The 19711-nt window shown below is 46.0% G+C and overlaps 1 protein-coding gene across 1 annotated transcript in view; it reads left to right on the forward strand.

Annotated features, from left to right (window-relative positions):
* LAMP3 (lysosome associated membrane protein 3) overlaps window positions 1-19711 on the forward strand; it is a 126821-nt gene that overhangs the window by 29521 nt on the left and 77589 nt on the right. Inside the window, exon 2 of the mRNA XM_085635358.1 lies at window positions 11700-12412. Within this exon, the coding sequence (XP_085491484.1) occupies window positions 11700-12412 (713 nt within the window). The remainder of the gene's footprint in view (window positions 1-11699; window positions 12413-19711) is intronic.

The raw sequence follows: 19711 nt of genomic DNA on the forward strand, positions 1-19711 counted from the left end.
TTCATTCATTCATTCAGGTACAGTGTTACCAGATTCTGAGACCAGTTAGGAGGGCACGAGGGTAAAAATATCCCCAAAACCGTATCAATTGATTAGGGCCAGTAGGGCCTTTACGAAATATTTTTTTAAGTATACCTGTAATTTGTATATTAAAAAAAATACAAAAATATAAACAGTACTTGTGATACTAAGTATAAACATTGCAGAAAAAAGTTATGACAAAAGTTTTCTATCCAGCCCCAGAACTCTATAGCCTTTAATCAGAATACGATGGTCACTAGTGGCTTAGCGTGGCTGCGTTGATGCTCTTCTTAGGGGTAAAGTTACCAGATGACTCAATGCCACCTAGAATGCTGTGCTCCAATCTAATGCTCCTAATTTTGCTAGCGTTACAACAAACAAATGATGAACGGAATGCTGACAATGCAGACATTCTCCCCCAGTCAAGAGATCTGGGTTAAATCCATCGTTCTTTTGCCCACTACACCACCCCAGTTTAGACATGGCCATATGCAAATCAGTCTTGACCCTGTGCCTCATGGGAACAGTCCAGCCCGAACTGCCAAGCCATGTCTTCCCTGGACCGGAATCAAGCATCCTAGGACCGGTTTCTGGCTATCAGCCGTCATCAGCCAGGATAGCTTGACTCCAGTGGCGTAGTGAGCACGGGTCCCACGTCTGGGAATACCCATCCCACTTAGGGCGAAAAGCGTTACAACAAACAAATGATGAACGGAATGCTGACAATGCAGACATTCTCCCCCAGTCAAGAGATCTGGGTTAAATCCATCGTTCTTTTGCCCACTACACCACCCCAGTTTAGACATGGCCATATGCAAATCAGTCTTGACCCTGTGCCTCATGGGAACAGTCCAGCCCGAACTGCCAAGCCATGTCTTCCCTGGACCGGAATCAAGCATCCTAGGACCGGTTTCTGGCTATCAGCCGTCATCAGCCAGGATAGCTTGACTCCAGTGGCGTAGTGAGCACGGGTCCCACGTCTGGGAATACCCATCCCACTTAGGGCGAAAAGCGTTACAACAAACAAATGATGAACGGAATGCTGACAATGCAGACATTCTCCCCCAGTCAAGAGATCTGGGTTAAATCCATCGTTCTTTTGCCCACTACACCACCCCAGTTTAGACATGGCCATATGCAAATCAGTCTTGACCCTGTGCCTCATGGGAACAGTCCAGCCCGAACTGCCAAGCCATGTCTTCCCTGGACCGGAATCAAGCATCCTAGGACCGGTTTCTGTGGGATGGGTATTCCCAGACGTGGGACCCGTGCTCACTACGCCACTGGAGTCAAGCTATCCTGGCTGATGACGGCTGATAGCCAGAAACCGGTCCTAGGATGCTTGATTCCGGTCCAGGGAAGACATGGCTTGGCAGTTCGGGCTGGACTGTTCCCATGAGGCACAGGGTCAAGACTGATTTGCATATGGCCATGTCTAAACTGGGGTGGTGTAGTGGGCAAAAGAACGATGGATTTAACCCAGATCTCTTGACTGGGGGAGAATGTCTGCATTGTCAGCATTCCGTCCATCATTTGTTTGTTGTAACGCTTTTCGCCCTAAGTGGGATGGGTATTCCCAGACGTGGGACCCGTGCTCACTACGCCACTGGAGTCAAGCTATCCTGGCTGATGACGGCTGATAGCCAGAAACCGGTCCTAGGATGCTTGATTCCGGTCCAGGGAAGACATGGCTTGGCAGTTCGGGCTGGACTGTTCCCATGAGGCACAGGGTCAAGACTGATTTGCATATGGCCATGTCTAAACTGGGGTGGTGTAGTGGGCAAAAGAACGATGGATTTAACCCAGATCTCTTGACTGGGGGAGAATGTCTGCATTGTCAGCATTCCGTCCATCATTTGTTTGTTGTAACGCTTTTCGCCCTAAGTGGGATGGGTATTCCCAGACGTGGGACCCGTGCTCACTACGCCACTGGAGTCAAGCTATCCTGGCTGATGACGGCTGATAGCCAGAAACCGGTCCTAGGATGCTTGATTCCGGTCCAGGGAAGACATGGCTTGGCAGTTCGGGCTGGACTGTTCCCATGAGGCACAGGGTCAAGACTGATTTGCATATGGCCATGTCTAAACTGGGGTGGTGTAGTGGGCAAAAGAACGATGGATTTAACCCAGATCTCTTGACTGGGGGAGAATGTCTGCATTGTCAGCATTCCGTCCATCATTTGTTTGTTGTAACGCTTTTCGCCCTAAGTGGGATGGGTATTCCCAGACGTGGGACCCGTGCTCACTACGCCACTGGAGTCAAGCTATCCTGGCTGATGACGGCTGATAGCCAGAAACCGGTCCTAGGATGCTTGATTCCGGTCCAGGGAAGACATGGCTTGGCAGTTCGGGCTGGACTGTTCCCATGAGGCACAGGGTCAAGACTGATTTGCATATGGCCATGTCTAAACTGGGGTGGTGTAGTGGGCAAAAGAACGATGGATTTAACCCAGATCTCTTGACTGGGGGAGAATGTCTGCATTGTCAGCATTCCGTCCATCATTTGTTTGTTGTAACGCTTTTCGCCCTAAGTGGGATGGGTATTCCCAGACGTGGGACCCGTGCTCACTACGCCACTGGAGTCAAGCTATCCTGGCTGATGACGGCTGATAGCCAGAAACCGGTCCTAGGATGCTTGATTCCGGTCCAGGGAAGACATGGCTTGGCAGTTCGGGCTGGACTGTTCCCATGAGGCACAGGGTCAAGACTGATTTGCATATGGCCATGTCTAAACTGGGGTGGTGTAGTGGGCAAAAGAACGATGGATTTAACCCAGATCTCTTGACTGGGGGAGAATGTCTGCATTGTCAGCATTCCGTCCATCATTTGTTTGTTGTAACGCTTTTCGCCCTAAGTGGGATGGGTATTCCCAGACGTGGGACCCGTGCTCACTACGCCACTGGAGTCAAGCTATCCTGGCTGATGACGGCTGATAGCCAGAAACCGGTCCTAGGATGCTTGATTCCGGTCCAGGGAAGACATGGCTTGGCAGTTCGGGCTGGACTGTTCCCATGAGGCACAGGGTCAAGACTGATTTGCATATGGCCATGTCTAAACTGGGGTGGTGTAGTGGGCAAAAGAACGATGGATTTAACCCAGATCTCTTGACTGGGGGAGAATGTCTGCATTGTCAGCATTCCGTCCATCATTTGTTTGTTGTAACGCTTTTCGCCCTAAGTGGGATGGGTATTCCCAGACGTGGGACCCGTGCTCACTACGCCACTGGAGTCAAGCTATCCTGGCTGATGACGGCTGATAGCCAGAAACCGGTCCTAGGATGCTTGATTCCGGTCCAGGGAAGACATGGCTTGGCAGTTCGGGCTGGACTGTTCCCATGAGGCACAGGGTCAAGACTGATTTGCATATGGCCATGTCTAAACTGGGGTGGTGTAGTGGGCAAAAGAACGATGGATTTAACCCAGATCTCTTGACTGGGGGAGAATGTCTGCATTGTCAGCATTCCGTCCATCATTTGTTTGTTGTAACGCTTTTCGCCCTAAGTGGGATGGGTATTCCCAGACGTGGGACCCGTGCTCACTACGCCACTGGAGTCAAGCTATCCTGGCTGATGACGGCTGATAGCCAGAAACCGGTCCTAGGATGCTTGATTCCGGTCCAGGGAAGACATGGCTTGGCAGTTCGGGCTGGACTGTTCCCATGAGGCACAGGGTCAAGACTGATTTGCATATGGCCATGTCTAAACTGGGGTGGTGTAGTGGGCAAAAGAACGATGGATTTAACCCAGATCTCTTGACTGGGGGAGAATGTCTGCATTGTCAGCATTCCGTCCATCATTTGTTTGTTGTAACGCTTTTCGCCCTAAGTGGGATGGGTATTCCCAGACGTGGGACCCGTGCTCACTACGCCACTGGAGTCAAGCTATCCTGGCTGATGACGGCTGATAGCCAGAAACCGGTCCTAGGATGCTTGATTCCGGTCCAGGGAAGACATGGCTTGGCAGTTCGGGCTGGACTGTTCCCATGAGGCACAGGGTCAAGACTGATTTGCATATGGCCATGTCTAAACTGGGGTGGTGTAGTGGGCAAAAGAACGATGGATTTAACCCAGATCTCTTGACTGGGGGAGAATGTCTGCATTGTCAGCATTCCGTCCATCATTTGTTTGTTGTAACGCTTTTCGCCCTAAGTGGGATGGGTATTCCCAGACGTGGGACCCGTGCTCACTACGCCACTGGAGTCAAGCTATCCTGGCTGATGACGGCTGATAGCCAGAAACCGGTCCTAGGATGCTTGATTCCGGTCCAGGGAAGACATGGCTTGGCAGTTCGGGCTGGACTGTTCCCATGAGGCACAGGGTCAAGACTGATTTGCATATGGCCATGTCTAAACTGGGGTGGTGTAGTGGGCAAAAGAACGATGGATTTAACCCAGATCTCTTGACTGGGGGAGAATGTCTGCATTGTCAGCATTCCGTCCATCATTTGTTTGTTGTAACGCTTTTCGCCCTAAGTGGGATGGGTATTCCCAGACGTGGGACCCGTGCTCACTACGCCACTGGAGTCAAGCTATCCTGGCTGATGACGGCTGATAGCCAGAAACCGGTCCTAGGATGCTTGATTCCGGTCCAGGGAAGACATGGCTTGGCAGTTCGGGCTGGACTGTTCCCATGAGGCACAGGGTCAAGACTGATTTGCATATGGCCATGTCTAAACTGGGGTGGTGTAGTGGGCAAAAGAACGATGGATTTAACCCAGATCTCTTGACTGGGGGAGAATGTCTGCATTGTCAGCATTCCGTCCATCATTTGTTTGTTGTAACGCTTTTCGCCCTAAGTGGGATGGGTATTCCCAGACGTGGGACCCGTGCTCACTACGCCACTGGAGTCAAGCTATCCTGGCTGATGACGGCTGATAGCCAGAAACCGGTCCTAGGATGCTTGATTCCGGTCCAGGGAAGACATGGCTTGGCAGTTCGGGCTGGACTGTTCCCATGAGGCACAGGGTCAAGACTGATTTGCATATGGCCATGTCTAAACTGGGGTGGTGTAGTGGGCAAAAGAACGATGGATTTAACCCAGATCTCTTGACTGGGGGAGAATGTCTGCATTGTCAGCATTCCGTCCATCATTTGTTTGTTGTAACGCTTTTCGCCCTAAGTGGGATGGGTATTCCCAGACGTGGGACCCGTGCTCACTACGCCACTGGAGTCAAGCTATCCTGGCTGATGACGGCTGATAGCCAGAAACCGGTCCTAGGATGCTTGATTCCGGTCCAGGGAAGACATGGCTTGGCAGTTCGGGCTGGACTGTTCCCATGAGGCACAGGGTCAAGACTGATTTGCATATGGCCATGTCTAAACTGGGGTGGTGTAGTGGGCAAAAGAACGATGGATTTAACCCAGATCTCTTGACTGGGGGAGAATGTCTGCATTGTCAGCATTCCGTCCATCATTTGTTTGTTGTAACCCCTAATTTTGCTAGGGCCACTGTTATGCGCCGGGTCGCCATAATGGGATGGCGGTTGGTTCACCACAAGTTAATAATGTCAATAGTATGCCTGTGCTATAATTATCTTAGCGATAGCCACTATTTTATCTTCAAATGCCTTGGATATATCCACCAGTCTTTCTTCAGAACTTCACCATCCCTCGTAATTTGCATGGTAAGTTACATCAACAAGTTAAACGCATGTTGATGACGCATGTCTTGATCACAAGTTCCAGTTTCTACAATGGCCGATTCACATTTCCATCCTTCACTAGAGGGTAAACTGAGCGGTATCCTGACAATTGTGTAATAACATGTTATGGCAGATTGTGTGCATCAATAAATCTTATGTAGAAGATTACTATTGTCTGGTGGTCCTTGTAACTTTCCTCACAACACAATACCTGATGTGTACAACACTTGGGAAACTGGTATGCGGTATAAAGTGCTATTTAAAAGAAATACAAATGCTATTTGCCCGTGCAGTTAAAGGTACCTGAATGCTTGCTGTGCAAACATAATTTGAACTGTGCTGTAAGTTTCTGGTGAAGGCAGCTGCTGATTTTTCTCCATACACCATACCTACTAAGATATACCGCCATTTCGACTCTCCCTCTGCTGGTGCACTTTAGGCTGCCAATGCACACACCCCTTCACTTTAGTGCAAGGTTGTGCGCGTTCTATCAAGAAAGGGTTTTGTACTGGAAGGGGACCCTTCCAGTGCACAATCTATGCTTTAATATGTTTCCCACTTTGTATGTGTGCTCTACAGTGCAGCAGGCACCAAATCCTCACTGCTGTAGTGGCTGCCATAAACCCCTGGACTTTGAGCCAGGTCGTCGCTAGAGTGTATTTTCCTAATAGGAGTTTGGGGAGATGAGAATGTAGAGTCGAGATTCTCTTATCTGGAAGGAAAACCTTGCCCACTTGCATGTCAAACCTTGACCCTATAAATGTCACTTGTTGGGATGCTGACAGTTTTGACTTCTCTTGATTGACAATCTTTTGCAACCTTTGAATTAGGTCCAATTCTTTCATGACTTCTTCCTATGCCTTAAAAAGGGAAGAAGAACACAAGAGGCGTCGTCAAGATCTAGGAAAACAGACACCTCTTTTAACTGAAGCTCAGCTATGACGGGGCAAGGACCTTCGTGAATACTCTAGGAGACCTTGTCAACCGGAAGAGAAGAGCTTGAAGCTAGAAATATCTCCCATCAATAGAAAATCTCAAGTACCTTTGGCTGTGTTTGTGTATTGATATATGGAAATAAGCATGCTTCAACTCCAAATTAGGCATGAATTAGCCCCTTGACACTAACAGGAATATCGAATGAAGGGTCACCGTTCTAAAAGTGTCTATCATGAGGAACTTGTCCAAGTCCTTGTGCCCAAGAACTGGGTGGTACGAGACACCCTGTTTGAGAAGTAATTAAAGAATCTAGCAGAAGCCCTGCGTTCTCTGATCCTTGGGCACAATTGACCCTTTGTAAAGTAGATCCTGTACGCCCGGCAACACTGATGTCCTCTTGGGAGGATCTAGTGGAAGCAGTGGCCCAAAACCAAGGTGTTGCTGGCTGATGCTTGAATTGAATGCAATATCCTCCTTTCATCATTGGAAGAGCCCAGGCATTCCAAATTGTGTCTGACCATTGTGGAGCAAAATATTTCAATCGCCACCCTTCTCGCAGATAGTCATTTTTGCTGCTGTTGATCTTACGAGGACTGAAGCTGGGATTTTTCTCCCACTGCAGCCCCCTAGTCACAAAAGTAATGTTTATCCTTCTGAGCCTGGAAATGTGGCTTCTGAAGGATGGGTTTCTTGGCTGGGAACAATTTGAAAGGTTTCAGTATTTTCTACTCTTCAGCCAAATTTTGGACAATAGGAGGATCTCTCTTAGCTTTAGCCGGAGGCTGAATATTATCTTTCAGTGGAAGGGTTGATTTTGGGGTAGCAGTTGCCGTTTGTTGGGTAGGGATAGGGGCCTTGTTTGCAACTAGTGATGCCGGAGCGTTGATTGGTGCAGGTTGTGAGGGTTTGGGATTAGTTTGTGGGGGTTTATTAATTATTGTTGTGGTAGGACCATTGCCTTTGGTGGATTTTGGTCCTGGTCCCTCTCTTGTTGTTTTGGTCCCACTGTTAACAATTTTCCTTGAGTCGGCAAGTTGCACGGTTGCCTTTTCGATGCTAACTAGTCTAGCTTCGATCTAGATAAGTCTTGCCTCAAGGGGGCTCAGCAGAGACCTAACTAGTGTGCCTATATCCTCTAAAGTGATGTCGTCTGAGGTAGTGTCTAATGGTGCGTTGCTGCTGAGTTGTGGTAGTGAGGTTGAATTGATCATTCTAGGGGGAGATGGCGGTCCTGATATATTCACAATAGGGTCAGAGGAAGCACCTTTCTCCCTTTTGCCTCTGACTTGCTTGGATTTCGGAGTTTTGGTCCTATGATCTTCTTTATTTTGAAGCCCCTGCTTCTTTTTAGGAATAGCCCCTTCCCTAGTACCCCTATTGCTATCTAAGTTGGTTCCTACAACTTTGGCTGTCTCAATGTTCTCTGTGGTTATAAGCTGGAGAATTTGGGTGTTAGGTAGGGCCATAAGGCTCATGTCCTCAAAGTCACTCGGGACCTCAATAGTGAGCTCGGGGTTGGTGGGATTAGTGACTGGGAGTGGACATGTTGCCTGGTCTGTGCTATGGCTGTTTGGAAGACCAGATCTGTTTTCTGGGGTTCTAGCTTGGGCCATAGGGCCCATTGAAGACCTCCTTACCCAGTCTATTTCTTGTGAGATTCTGCGCTCCAGAACCTCGATTTCCTCAATCAAAAGGGAGCCAGCTTTAGCAAAGTAAGTGTCAATAGGGCCTTTAACAGCCCCGGATGCAGCTAGTGAAGAAGTTTTGCTCCTGGTTTCCCGTGTACACATTTTACTAATGGTTCAAAGACCTTTGGATACAGGCAAAGAGGGGGGGCCCGGACCGGACTCTCACGTACTCGAACGGCCACAAACGGCCCGCTCTTTGCCCGGTCTTCGCCCCGTGCTCCGTCCCGCGCGCGTCCCGCGTCGCGGTGGTGCTGAGGCCAATGAAGTACAAGAAGGTTGGGGGCGTGGCCGCCGGGGGAAGAGGCAGCAGCTGTGAAGAGCTGGGGCTGCTGGTCCTCGCAGTCCCCCGGTAGGCTCCACGCACTGTGCACTTTTAAGTTAACTCGACCTGGGAGCGCGTTATTCCTCCACCGGCTGTGGAGCCGCTCACACCAGGGAGCAGAGGGTCACAGGGCAGATGAGCGGCACCCGCGAAGCGGGTGTCGCGAAAGGTAGCAGAGTTAGCAGGGCTGGAGGCAACGAAAGTCTGTCTCTCTCCTCACACGCGAAGGGAAAATCCAAAGGCACCCACTCAGTAGACACACCCAGGCGTTGATAAGGCTGAAGGCTGGGGGCGTGGCCGCCGGGGGAAGAGGCAGCAGCTGTGAAGAGCTGGGGCTGCTGGTCCTCGCAGTCCCCCGGTAGGCTCCACGCACTGTGCACTTTTAAGTTAACTCGACCTGGGAGCGCGTTATCCCTCCACCGGCTGTGGAGCCGCTCACACCAGGGAGCAGAGGGTCACAGGGCAGATGAGCGGCACCCGCGAAGCGGGTGTCGCGAAAGGTAGCAGAGTTAGCAGGGCTGGAGGCAACGAAAGTCTGTCTCTCTCCTCACACGCGAAGGGAAAATCCAAAGGCACCCACTCAGCAGACACACCCAGGCGTTGATAAGGCTGAAGGCTGGGGGCGTGGCCGCCGGGGGAAGAGGCAGCAGCTGTGAAGAGCTGGGGCTGCTGGTCCTCGCAGTCCCCCGGTAGGCTCCACGCACTGTGCACTTTTAAGTTAACTCGACCTGGGAGCGCGTTATCCCTCCACCGGCTGTGGAGCCGCTCACACCAGGGAGCAGAGGGTCACAGGGCAGATGAGCGGCACCCGCGAAGCGGGTGTCGCGAAAGGTAGCAGAGTTAGCAGGGCTGGAGGCAACGAAAGACTGTCTCTCTCCTCACACGCGAAGGGAAAATCCAAAGGCACCCCTTTCACACGCGAAGGGAAAATCCAAAGGCACCCCTTTGGACAATAGGGTTTAACTCTCTCTCAAACAACTTGAAACCAGAAAAAGGCAAGTTATGAACCACGGAGCGTTGACCAGGATCAAGCTTCCAAGGCTCTGTCCATAGAAGCTGCCTACCCTGAGTAGCTGCACCTGCGACTGTTGCCGCAGATCAGAGTGAGTCACATGAAATGTCAGAAAGGAAACAAAAATTGAGTTCCATCTTAGCCAGGATTGGATCATGATCCAATCCATCTTGAAGACAACCGCACAGTGTTTGGAAATCATTTAGAACAACTTGAGTTGCATACAAAGGGGTTTCTTTGTGATACAAAGGTTGGATAGAAAGTGGACCCTCTGATCTCTGTTTCACACAGAAATAATAAAACAGAGCCTGGGTTTTTCACCAATCTTATTTTTTTTTTCACAGGAAAATAAACTGGTTCCAGTGTCTGTCCCAGGTTACTTAGTGCTGTCAATCACCAGCCCCTCAAGCTTCCCACCCCATTACGTAATCCCTTTTCTACTCACTGGACCTCCTACACTTTTTTAGGGTCTGACTTGATGGCACAGCTATTGCCAAACAATCATGTGAGAACACCAGGAGAGGGACTTTGTCTCTGCTCACATGTTGGGAGCAAGGAGTACATGTTTTTATTGGGCACCAATTGTGTGCTTCCTCAAAAAAAAGTGCTTGCTCTCCACACAGCTGTGATCATTTTGTGTTTTTATCCAGCTGCCCGAGTTTGTTCTTTCGAAGGCCTGCACATGCTACTAAATTGTCTTATATAACTAGATAATTTATGGTTTTATTTGCTGGCAGCAGCACGGATAGGAGGAGGGCAATCATTAACCTACATTGATTTTTATGTCTGGCTTGACTGTGCAACTTGTACCTGACCTTTCAACCTGCAGCAGTATTATTCTACAGTTCTTTGCTGCTACACAAATACATCTGCATTCTCGCGCTATCTATTTGTAATACTTCACATTACCATAAAACATTCTTTAAAGCCAGACCTCTTGGCTTTGCCAATGCTTGTTAATTTAGGTAGCAATAGCAGGGAAAACCATTTTGGAATTGGAGCTCTGCTGCATGTGCAATCAACCCATGAGACTGGGAGCACCACTTTCCTCCTGACATCACTGACACCACCACAAGGCATGCATTAGCACAACAAGCATCAATGACCTTTGCACTTCTATTAGACAAAATCTTAAAGCTCCTGCCATGGCCGTTAAGGGTCTGGCCGCCAAACCCAGAGCCATCTTGTAGCAAGACTGCAGCACACCAAGCCTTTCAGGAGGAATCGCCAAGAATTATCATCAACATTACTACTGCCAGTATTAACAAAGCACAGCTTCTACCCATTCCACCGCCACCAATAACGCACCACCACCATTATCACACCATCACCATTTCCATGCTCCATCAATATCACCAGCAACACCAATGCCACCACCACCAAACACCACCAAAATCACCAACAAGACGCTCTGCCAGTGTCTATGGAAATGTATCTTAACTCTGGCCCATCTAAGTGGTTTTCAGGACTGCCCCCGAGAATTAGAAGGGGCAAACTTCATGGCAACTCAAATGCAGTAGGGAAGCACCACTACTGGTCTGTATGGGTGCCCCTAAGGAGAGTGTCTCTTCCCTGATGTTTAATAGGACTGTTGTATTTCTTTAACTAGAAAACATATGCAAGTGACTGATTGGATATGAAGTAGTAGGCATGGCCAATCCTGCTTTAGCCCAAAAGAATTGCACCTGCAGGATACATTTGAAATTGCAGAGCTAATAAAGACGAGCCTGTTTAATTAAATGGGTTTGTCTTAGCATGGCATGCTTCCTTTTCCTGATCCTATCTTTTTGATTAAATAATGCAGGAGTGTACTTTAAGAGTCAAGACTGGTCCGTTGTTAGTTTTCATAAAAATGTTCTAGTATCTGTTTCACAGACAGGACTTTCTCTTATATTAATATTCACACTCTGAAATAGCATGGGCTTGGCCACACTTCACAGTGGTGTTAGCTTGCCTATAGGAGGCTACACACACTCTATAAATAAACAAAAATAAATAAACTAATGAGAACATATAAAATATCCTGTTTTTTGTTATAAAATAAAAATTGCTCTAAACTCATTTTAGTCTGTTTTTTTTGCAGTATTTTCAAACTACAAAGTTGCTGGCGATGTAGGGAGTTCGGACAGAGCAACGCCTGCACTGCTGACACCGCCTCCAGCCTCCAGTAACGCTATCACACATTCATCCATCGAACCCACAACTGCACCATCAGAGAACAAAAAAACAACCAAACCTGCACCCACCACAAAGCCTACCACCCATACAACAACAAATGTGACACAAGCACCTACCACGCCAGCAACCACAACAAAGATCACAACTGCACACACCGTGAAACCTACCACTCACACAACCACAAATTCAACCCAAGCACCTACAAGTCCATCAAATACAACAGTCCACACAACTGCAAACACTACGCAGACTACGAACCACCCAACTACAAATTCAACACAAGCACCAACAGCGACCGCTAACACAACAGCTCACACAACTGCGATTACCTCAGTGCCGACTAACCACACAACAGTTAATTCAACTGTAACACCAACTCTGCCAATCAACATAACCACCACTATTCCTGCTAACCACACAACAACAGTTCCAACCAACATAACGACACACACAACAGCAAATGGCACTCACACAACCACCCACATAACTGTCATACCAACGCCTACATACTCACCCAAACCCTCTCCTCCTACTACTGGAAACTACTCTGTCTCAGACAAGGGTGCTAACTGTATTATGGCACTTATGGGACTTGAACTCGTCATTCATGCCAAAGAGGTAAGTTTTTTATTTTTTTAGAACATCCTTTCTTATTTCTAACTGTTTGTGATTATTTTTCTCACGTAACCTTATAATAAGGCATTTCCTTTGGTTTGGAAAACATATACAAACTATAAGTGCATCTAACCATGTTGCTGATAGTGCTCAGATGTTTATGCCACCATCTTAACATGAAAAAATTATGTTAAACGCATGTTTGGAAGATAAAGATTCACTAATGCTCCTATATATTTTAGTTATTCTAAACAGATTTAATTGTTTTCATGCTCGTTAGCTTTTTGTGCAGGTCTTTTGTCATATCTCCTTGGCAAAACTTTAGAAGTTACATCTGTTATTATATTGGATATATATTTTACATTGAATACTTGCAGATGTCTAAGTTGGCACCAGGTGCCGGATGTAGTAAAAGACTGGTCGCATATGTGGTTGCAGTCTTTTAATTTTACAGTGCAAGTAATGCGCTAATAACTACAGGACTCACAGAACTACAAGACAAAATCCTAAACTTACTACCATTTTGGTATTCACAGAAGGCACTTACTTATTTTGGTATTCGCAGAAGGCACTTACTCATTTTGGTATTCACAGAAGGCACTTACTCATTGATGAGTAAGTGACTTCTGTGAATACCAAAATGAGTGAGTGCACAAATACCAAACTGAGTAAGTACCTTCTGTGAATACCAAAATGAGTAAATGGTAGTACGTTTAGGATTTTGTCTTAAGTTAGTTCTGTGAATCGGGTCCCCGAATCACAAATTGTAATGATTATTAATGAGGTAGGCCCATATTTGTGACTCAGTGGGATGTGCTAAAAACACATCCATTGTGGCCCACAAGGAACAACAGAACACTAGTACTGTGTCTGCATTCCAAAATGGGATATATTTTTTAAAGCAGTCCGTATTAAAAGGTTTTAATGGAACCAGTGCTGCTTTTTTTTTATTTCTAATTTTTTTAATAAGTTTCCTCTTTAGGAAAAAAAATTGGTGGAAGCAGGCAGTGGCCCATAAATTTACTGCCTACTTCCCAATAGGCTGCAACACCGTTCACTTAGTACCACTTACTCTCTGCCAATCAGTTACCACCTCCTTTGCAGTGCCAGTAATTGATCAGTGGTTTGCGACCATAATTGCAATTATTAGAGTACGGTCCTTTTACGTCACTTTCCTAATTGTAATTCCAGATAGGTCATTAAGCCATTTTGCGAGTCAAAAATGCTTTCCCGAGTCGCAGCCACATACCAAACGAGATTTTCTGTAAGCAAACCCTGTGTAATTTTGTGGATCGCGGGATTTGTGATCTCAAAATGGCTTTGTACACCTGGCCTCCGATTCCCAATCATTTTGGTGCACCTTAGTTCAAATTAGGTGCACCAAAAACAATTGCAGGTATCTTTTTCCATATCCTTATAGAATATGTCATTTACACTCACCTATGGAGGAACGGCTGATGGAGTTCTTGTGGCTGATTCCGCACTGCAGGAAATTTACGATTAAGCTCATGAATAGGGGCAGGGGCATTGTGCAAACCTAAAGGCAATACAAATTATTCCTAATGTCCAAATCTCATTTTTAAGTCTCTGGGTCCAGGTGATCTTAGGGGCTTCTTTGAAGTGTAGGGCGCTGTGCTCCATTCCACCAGGTCAGCGGAGGGACGTACTCCAGTGCCCCAGCAAAGTACAACCTGCCCTATGTCGAAATCTCCACCAGGAAGGAAGAAAAATCTCTGTGCCATCATGCAGCAAAAGTGCTGACTCTTTGCTATGCTGGCACCATGTTCAGTATGCCCACTCACAAAGTTTTTAGTTCTTCTAAAAAAAACTTCCAATGCAAAAGTTTGTTGTTGAAAAACAAAACATTAATGGCCCTAACGCTGTGGGAGTTCTCCCCAAAGCTTGGGAGATTCTTAATCCTATTTCCTTGGGCAATACTATTTCCTGTTTGGAACCACCAGGCTATCCCTGTCGCTCCTGAGCAGGAAAATATGACATTGGAGCTTCTGCGTCATTCCTGACGACCATTTTCCAACAGTCCAGAATCATTTGGGTGGTTGGTCAACGGTTTCTGCCTGCAAAACCAGTGTAGGCTGTGCCCTTGGAAACATGGCTGTTCCCCTGACACTAAATAGAGTGAGGAAAACATAAGTTTACGTGCGGGGTACTGCACTACATTTCTGTTGGAGTACTCTGTCTTTCAAACTCTAGAAGATGTAAGTTCTCTTTAGACCTAACTTTTGGCCTTTTCCTAAATCAAGGGGACTAAACCTTTTTGAAGCCCTATTCTAACTGATCTCAGTGCTCCTGAAGTTCTGGAACACTTCATCGAACAAACCCTAGAGAGGCGTAGCATATTTAGAGCCTTGACTTCCCCTTCTAGGAGGGCCATTACCCAACTCGTAATGGAGTACAACTTGGTGGATGACTGTAGGCTACGTCATACGAAATAAGGGAAATAAACTGATCCAGCGATCAGGGACAAATACATTTTCACAAACCAGGTCCAATCTCATTACCCAACAAAGTCCGTCAGTCAGCAGCTTCCACCCCAGGAAATTAAAATTCACGCCTCGGCTATCCTTCCACTTCCTTCTCTCCGGTTATGTTGCAAACTTTATATAATTTTCCTCATCTGCACCTTTCGGAAGGAAGCATCCTTTCGCACGCCGACAAACTTTTGGCAGACACTCAGGACTTTCTGAAGGACACTTTTTTGTGCACGTTCCTTCTAATTCTTCAAATTTCTCTCGAAATTATTCACCCTCACTTCATGCAGAATAGAAACCCATACTCTCTTTGAAAAACAAAACATAAGCATTATTATTTACTTGTAATGCTTTTTCATTTACGCAGCCTCTCAATGCTGCATCATTCCATGCACAATCCATGTTAGTCTTTATTTTCTAGCAAACGTTAATAGTATGCACAAAAGCAGCATTAGTCTTTTAATTTTCGTTAGTCAAAAAGCATTTACGGCCTAGTAGTTTTTGCGGCCTACTTTAGCACTTTAGTACGTGCTTGCGCAATAGCCTTTTTCCCATATTAAACAATTCTTTTCACATTCATTTTCCACCGCACACTGTTAGTATGTGTTACTGAGAGTTCAGAGCAGGTTTAATGTCACAAAAATACTGCTCCATCAAAACCATCAATTTTCCAAGATATGTGACCATCTCCATGTAGAAAGCTTACTCATTCCAATACTCTTTGTACACAGGTTCATTGATTTATAGATTCTTAAAGTAGATATATCACAGAACAGACTCCCATCTTGGATAAATGCTTGAAATACACGAACAAGCTGCTTAGATCATAATGTCATATTGACCAAATCATATAAGACAACTTCCTTTTAGGTTTTACAGGCTGGATGTAATGATTCTGAGAAAGTAAGGTGCCAGGAGGATCACTCCATCGATTGAAGAGTAATAGATACGGCTATTGCAAATTTGAAATATGAACGGCTCCTGGCCGCTTCTACTCTGTAGTACAAAAGCTCGAGGGCACATTGACACCGAGGCACATGAGGATTCACCGCACCCTTTGGGATGCATTGTCACACTTAACCATTACATTGGTCACTAAAAAGGACATGGTTCCACTGAGACGTGGCAGCTGCCGCTGAATCTCCCTGCTCAAAGTACACTTTAAAATCACCACCCGGCCTATTGCAGGCAGCGCCCAATGCCATACCCTCAAGATGAAACACGCAGATCAAGTTGGGTACAAGAAGATTTATGCTGCATATTGAATATTATTCACAAATCACCCAACGGAATGGTCACGCGTCCTTGATACCTGTTGGTGCTGAGAATACCATTGATTGTGTGGAAAGCTCCAGATCCTAAATGAACTGAAAGAATTTGGCTTTCAAGTTGCTTCATATATGACATGCTACGCTTTTTCACAGGAATGGACCGACTCATAGTAACGTAGTCAGCGGCATGACGATTAAGAGTAAAGATAGATGTCATTGAAGTCCCCATGGCACATCTTGAAATAAACCGCTGCTGCCTGTACTTGTCATCTGGTTAACACAGTCAGCTCAGATCTAGAAGTTCCAGTAAACTCTGAGACTTACCACTTAGGAAACCGGTCAGATTTCAAAATAACATGGAACAGGATGGGGTTCCTCCCTCCAAAAGGGGATTCAAACATCTCAGTGACTTTGCAAACGAGATTCACTTCTGCTCCCACCTTAACTTGGAATTATGTTTCAGGACACTCTGAAAGGTATGAGAATGTTGCCCTTTTTTGAAACATTAAATCAACATGGCTTTATGAGAGAATCTTCCAGTCTCACCTTTGGGTGGATTTTCTCTTTTATCCCAGAAGAATAATTTCTTTGGAATGATACATCTGATAATACCAAAAAATACTTCTAAAGCGTGTCATCACTGTTGTATAGGCTTCTGTGTGGCAACTAAACTAAGCTATTATGAGAGGCAAAGAGCAAGGTGGTTTAAGAATTTGCAGTGTAAATCTGATAGCATGGTACCGAATGGAAAATTCAGTTAATGTATGCCACTACTAGGGCTTTATTTTGAAACATTTTGACATCGCTATCGGTCAAGCTGACTGGTTTGCTGTATTTCCATACTCTGATCTTGCGACATCAGCAAAATATCTGGAGAGGCATTCACAAAGGAGAAAACATACATGTCTGCCTCACTTCCACCTGTACTATCTGGCTACATGACCACATTCGCATTGATAGCCGATTGATTTACTGGGGGGATTTGAATGGTAAGAGAGTTAGACAATTAAACCTATGCTTCCTTAGTGGAGTAATTGCTTCTTTGAAAATTTTCAAAATATTTGTAGGCCGGGAACGGAAGACCTTTCAAAGTTTGTGCAGCCGCAACGCTGCACAAGACCACTGCCCCACTGAACCACAAGGAGGAAGTCAGGAAGGATCAGTATGTGTTACTCTTTGGATCTTGGAAATATGCAATCATGTGTGCCTATGCATTTCTGCAGCCAATGATCAACAACCCTACATCACGAATTGAATGCAAATCAAAAGATCTGGTTTTGCAGATCCCAGAGGGGTCATTGCTTGATGAAATACAGACCAGGACAGATGTATGAATGGGTTTTAAATGTACAAAGCCTGTGCTGCAGAAAAGTGCATGCAAAACCACAAAATACATTCAAAAAAGTAAAACGAATGAAACAGCAATTAGCAGAAACAAATGTGAATTGCAGTATCAACAATGAGAGTGCATGTGAGTTGCAAGTGAAATGGGGTTCTAAGGTGCTGTCTCCTCCTGTTGCAACTGTCAAAGAAATTTAGCAGTCTCTTTTAGATGCTCCTGCAGTTGCGAAGCATTGAACAAATGTTTTCTTTTAGAGGCAGCCCATAATATTTCATTCAAATACATGCCTATGACTGAGGGACAACTACCGGCAACAGTAGTGGAGCGGGGGAGACAGCAATTGGATGGACGGCTGCATCTGCATGCTATCGCTAACATCCTATTCACGATGGGCAATGCACAACTGTGTGGACCACGGATGGCGAGTCCTAAATCCTCATCACAGAAACTTAGAGCAGCACTTCCGTGGCATACTTGGATACCTGGAGACCATGATCCTGCTCCAGAAAGCAGATCAATGTCAAAAAGATTTTGAAGGTTGGCTGGCTAGACACTTAGCGGAGAAAGAGGGGATGAGTTTTCACACTAAGTGGGTGGCATCTGTCAATTACCTTTGACGGGTATAGTTGGGTTGCAATACATATGATGCTGTGTTTTGGCCTTTGAGGGCCTGAATCCCTCTTCCATGAATGACATGTGCAAATGAATTCATCATCAAACGCACATTCTCTTTCATAATGTCAAATTCCTGCACACATGACAATCAAGTTTACATGAATATATATGTTATGTCCCTGTAGCTCCGAATAGGAGGTCAGTTGGCTGACCCTTGGAGTCACTTGAGCTAGGGATGTAGGGTGTAGGTCCAATCTTCCTCCTCAGCAAGCAGGACAGCAGAGTAGCAGGGCAGGAAAGTGGCAGTCCTTCTGTCAGCAAAACAGCAATTCTTCTTCTGCAGTATCCACAAGTCCAGGAGTGTACTGCAGAGTTTGTGACTAAGGTCCAATATTTCTACCTGGTACCTTCTTTAAAGTGGGAGAAACGTCTATATGATTCCCTTTTGAAGTGCTCAGGTTTCCCACATCCCCTACCCTGGCTCCAGACGAACTACAGAGGGTATGCAAGCCTTTGTGTGAAGGCGGGCACAGCCTATTCAGGTGGGACTGTGCCTAACTGCGCCCCATCATGGCTGTAATCTCCCATCCAGCCACACCTAAGCTCTCTATTGTGTGTGGCTGTCTAGGTGGAATACATAAAGCCCAACTGCCAACTACACCCAGTCATGTGATTTAGTGACAGACTGTAGGCATGAAATTGCTAAGGCAGAAAAATGTCAGCTTTCTAAAAGTGCGATTTTCAAAATTGTAATTTAAGATCCGACTTTACCATAAGAGAGGATTTTTTATTACAATTCCAAAGACACCAAACATGAACTGATGACTTGTTCCCATCACTAAATGTAATAAGGTAACTCCTTATTATCCTATGGGAGAGGCCGACCTTGCAGTAGTGAAAATCCAATGTAAGAGTTTTCCACTACTAGGACAGGTAAAACGTAAAGGTACCTGTCCTACTTTATAAATACACTGCACCTTTCCCTCTGGGCACGACCTACCCTAGGGGTGACTTATATGCAATAAGAAGGAAGGTTTGGGCCTGGCAAAGGGTTAATGGTAGTTTAAAATCTGCGCAGACATGCTGCATTGGCAGGCCTGAGACAGGTTTGCAAGGCTACTTAAGTGGGTGGCACAACCAGTGCTGCAGGCCCATTAGTAGCATTTAATTTACAGACTGGGTACATGTAGTAGCACTTTACTAGGGACTTATAAGTAAATGAATTATGCCAATTGGGGACAAGCCAATGTTTTCATGTTTTAAGGAGTGAGCACATGCAGTTTAGCACTGGCTAGCAGAGGTAAAGTGGCCAGAGTCCTAAGGCTAGGAAAAACAAGATAAGCAAAACTGGGGAAGGAAGGCTAAAAGTTTGGGGGAAGACCACCCTGAGGCTAAAAGGTCTAAAACTAAGTTTGACACAATTGATCAAAGTAGGCCTATCTTCATAATGGAACAATGAATGGGCATTAGAGCAAACACCCTAAATGGTTTTATTACATTTTCTCAGGACAACTTCAGCAGATATAAATTGGTTAACACGCCTCTACTCGGACCAGATTGACATGCACTGTCCTCATGGCCCAAT

This window comes from Triturus cristatus, chromosome 11, assembly GCF_964204655.1.
Source record: "Triturus cristatus chromosome 11, aTriCri1.1, whole genome shotgun sequence".
In the NCBI taxonomy this organism is placed as follows: Eukaryota; Metazoa; Chordata; class Amphibia; order Caudata; family Salamandridae; genus Triturus; species Triturus cristatus.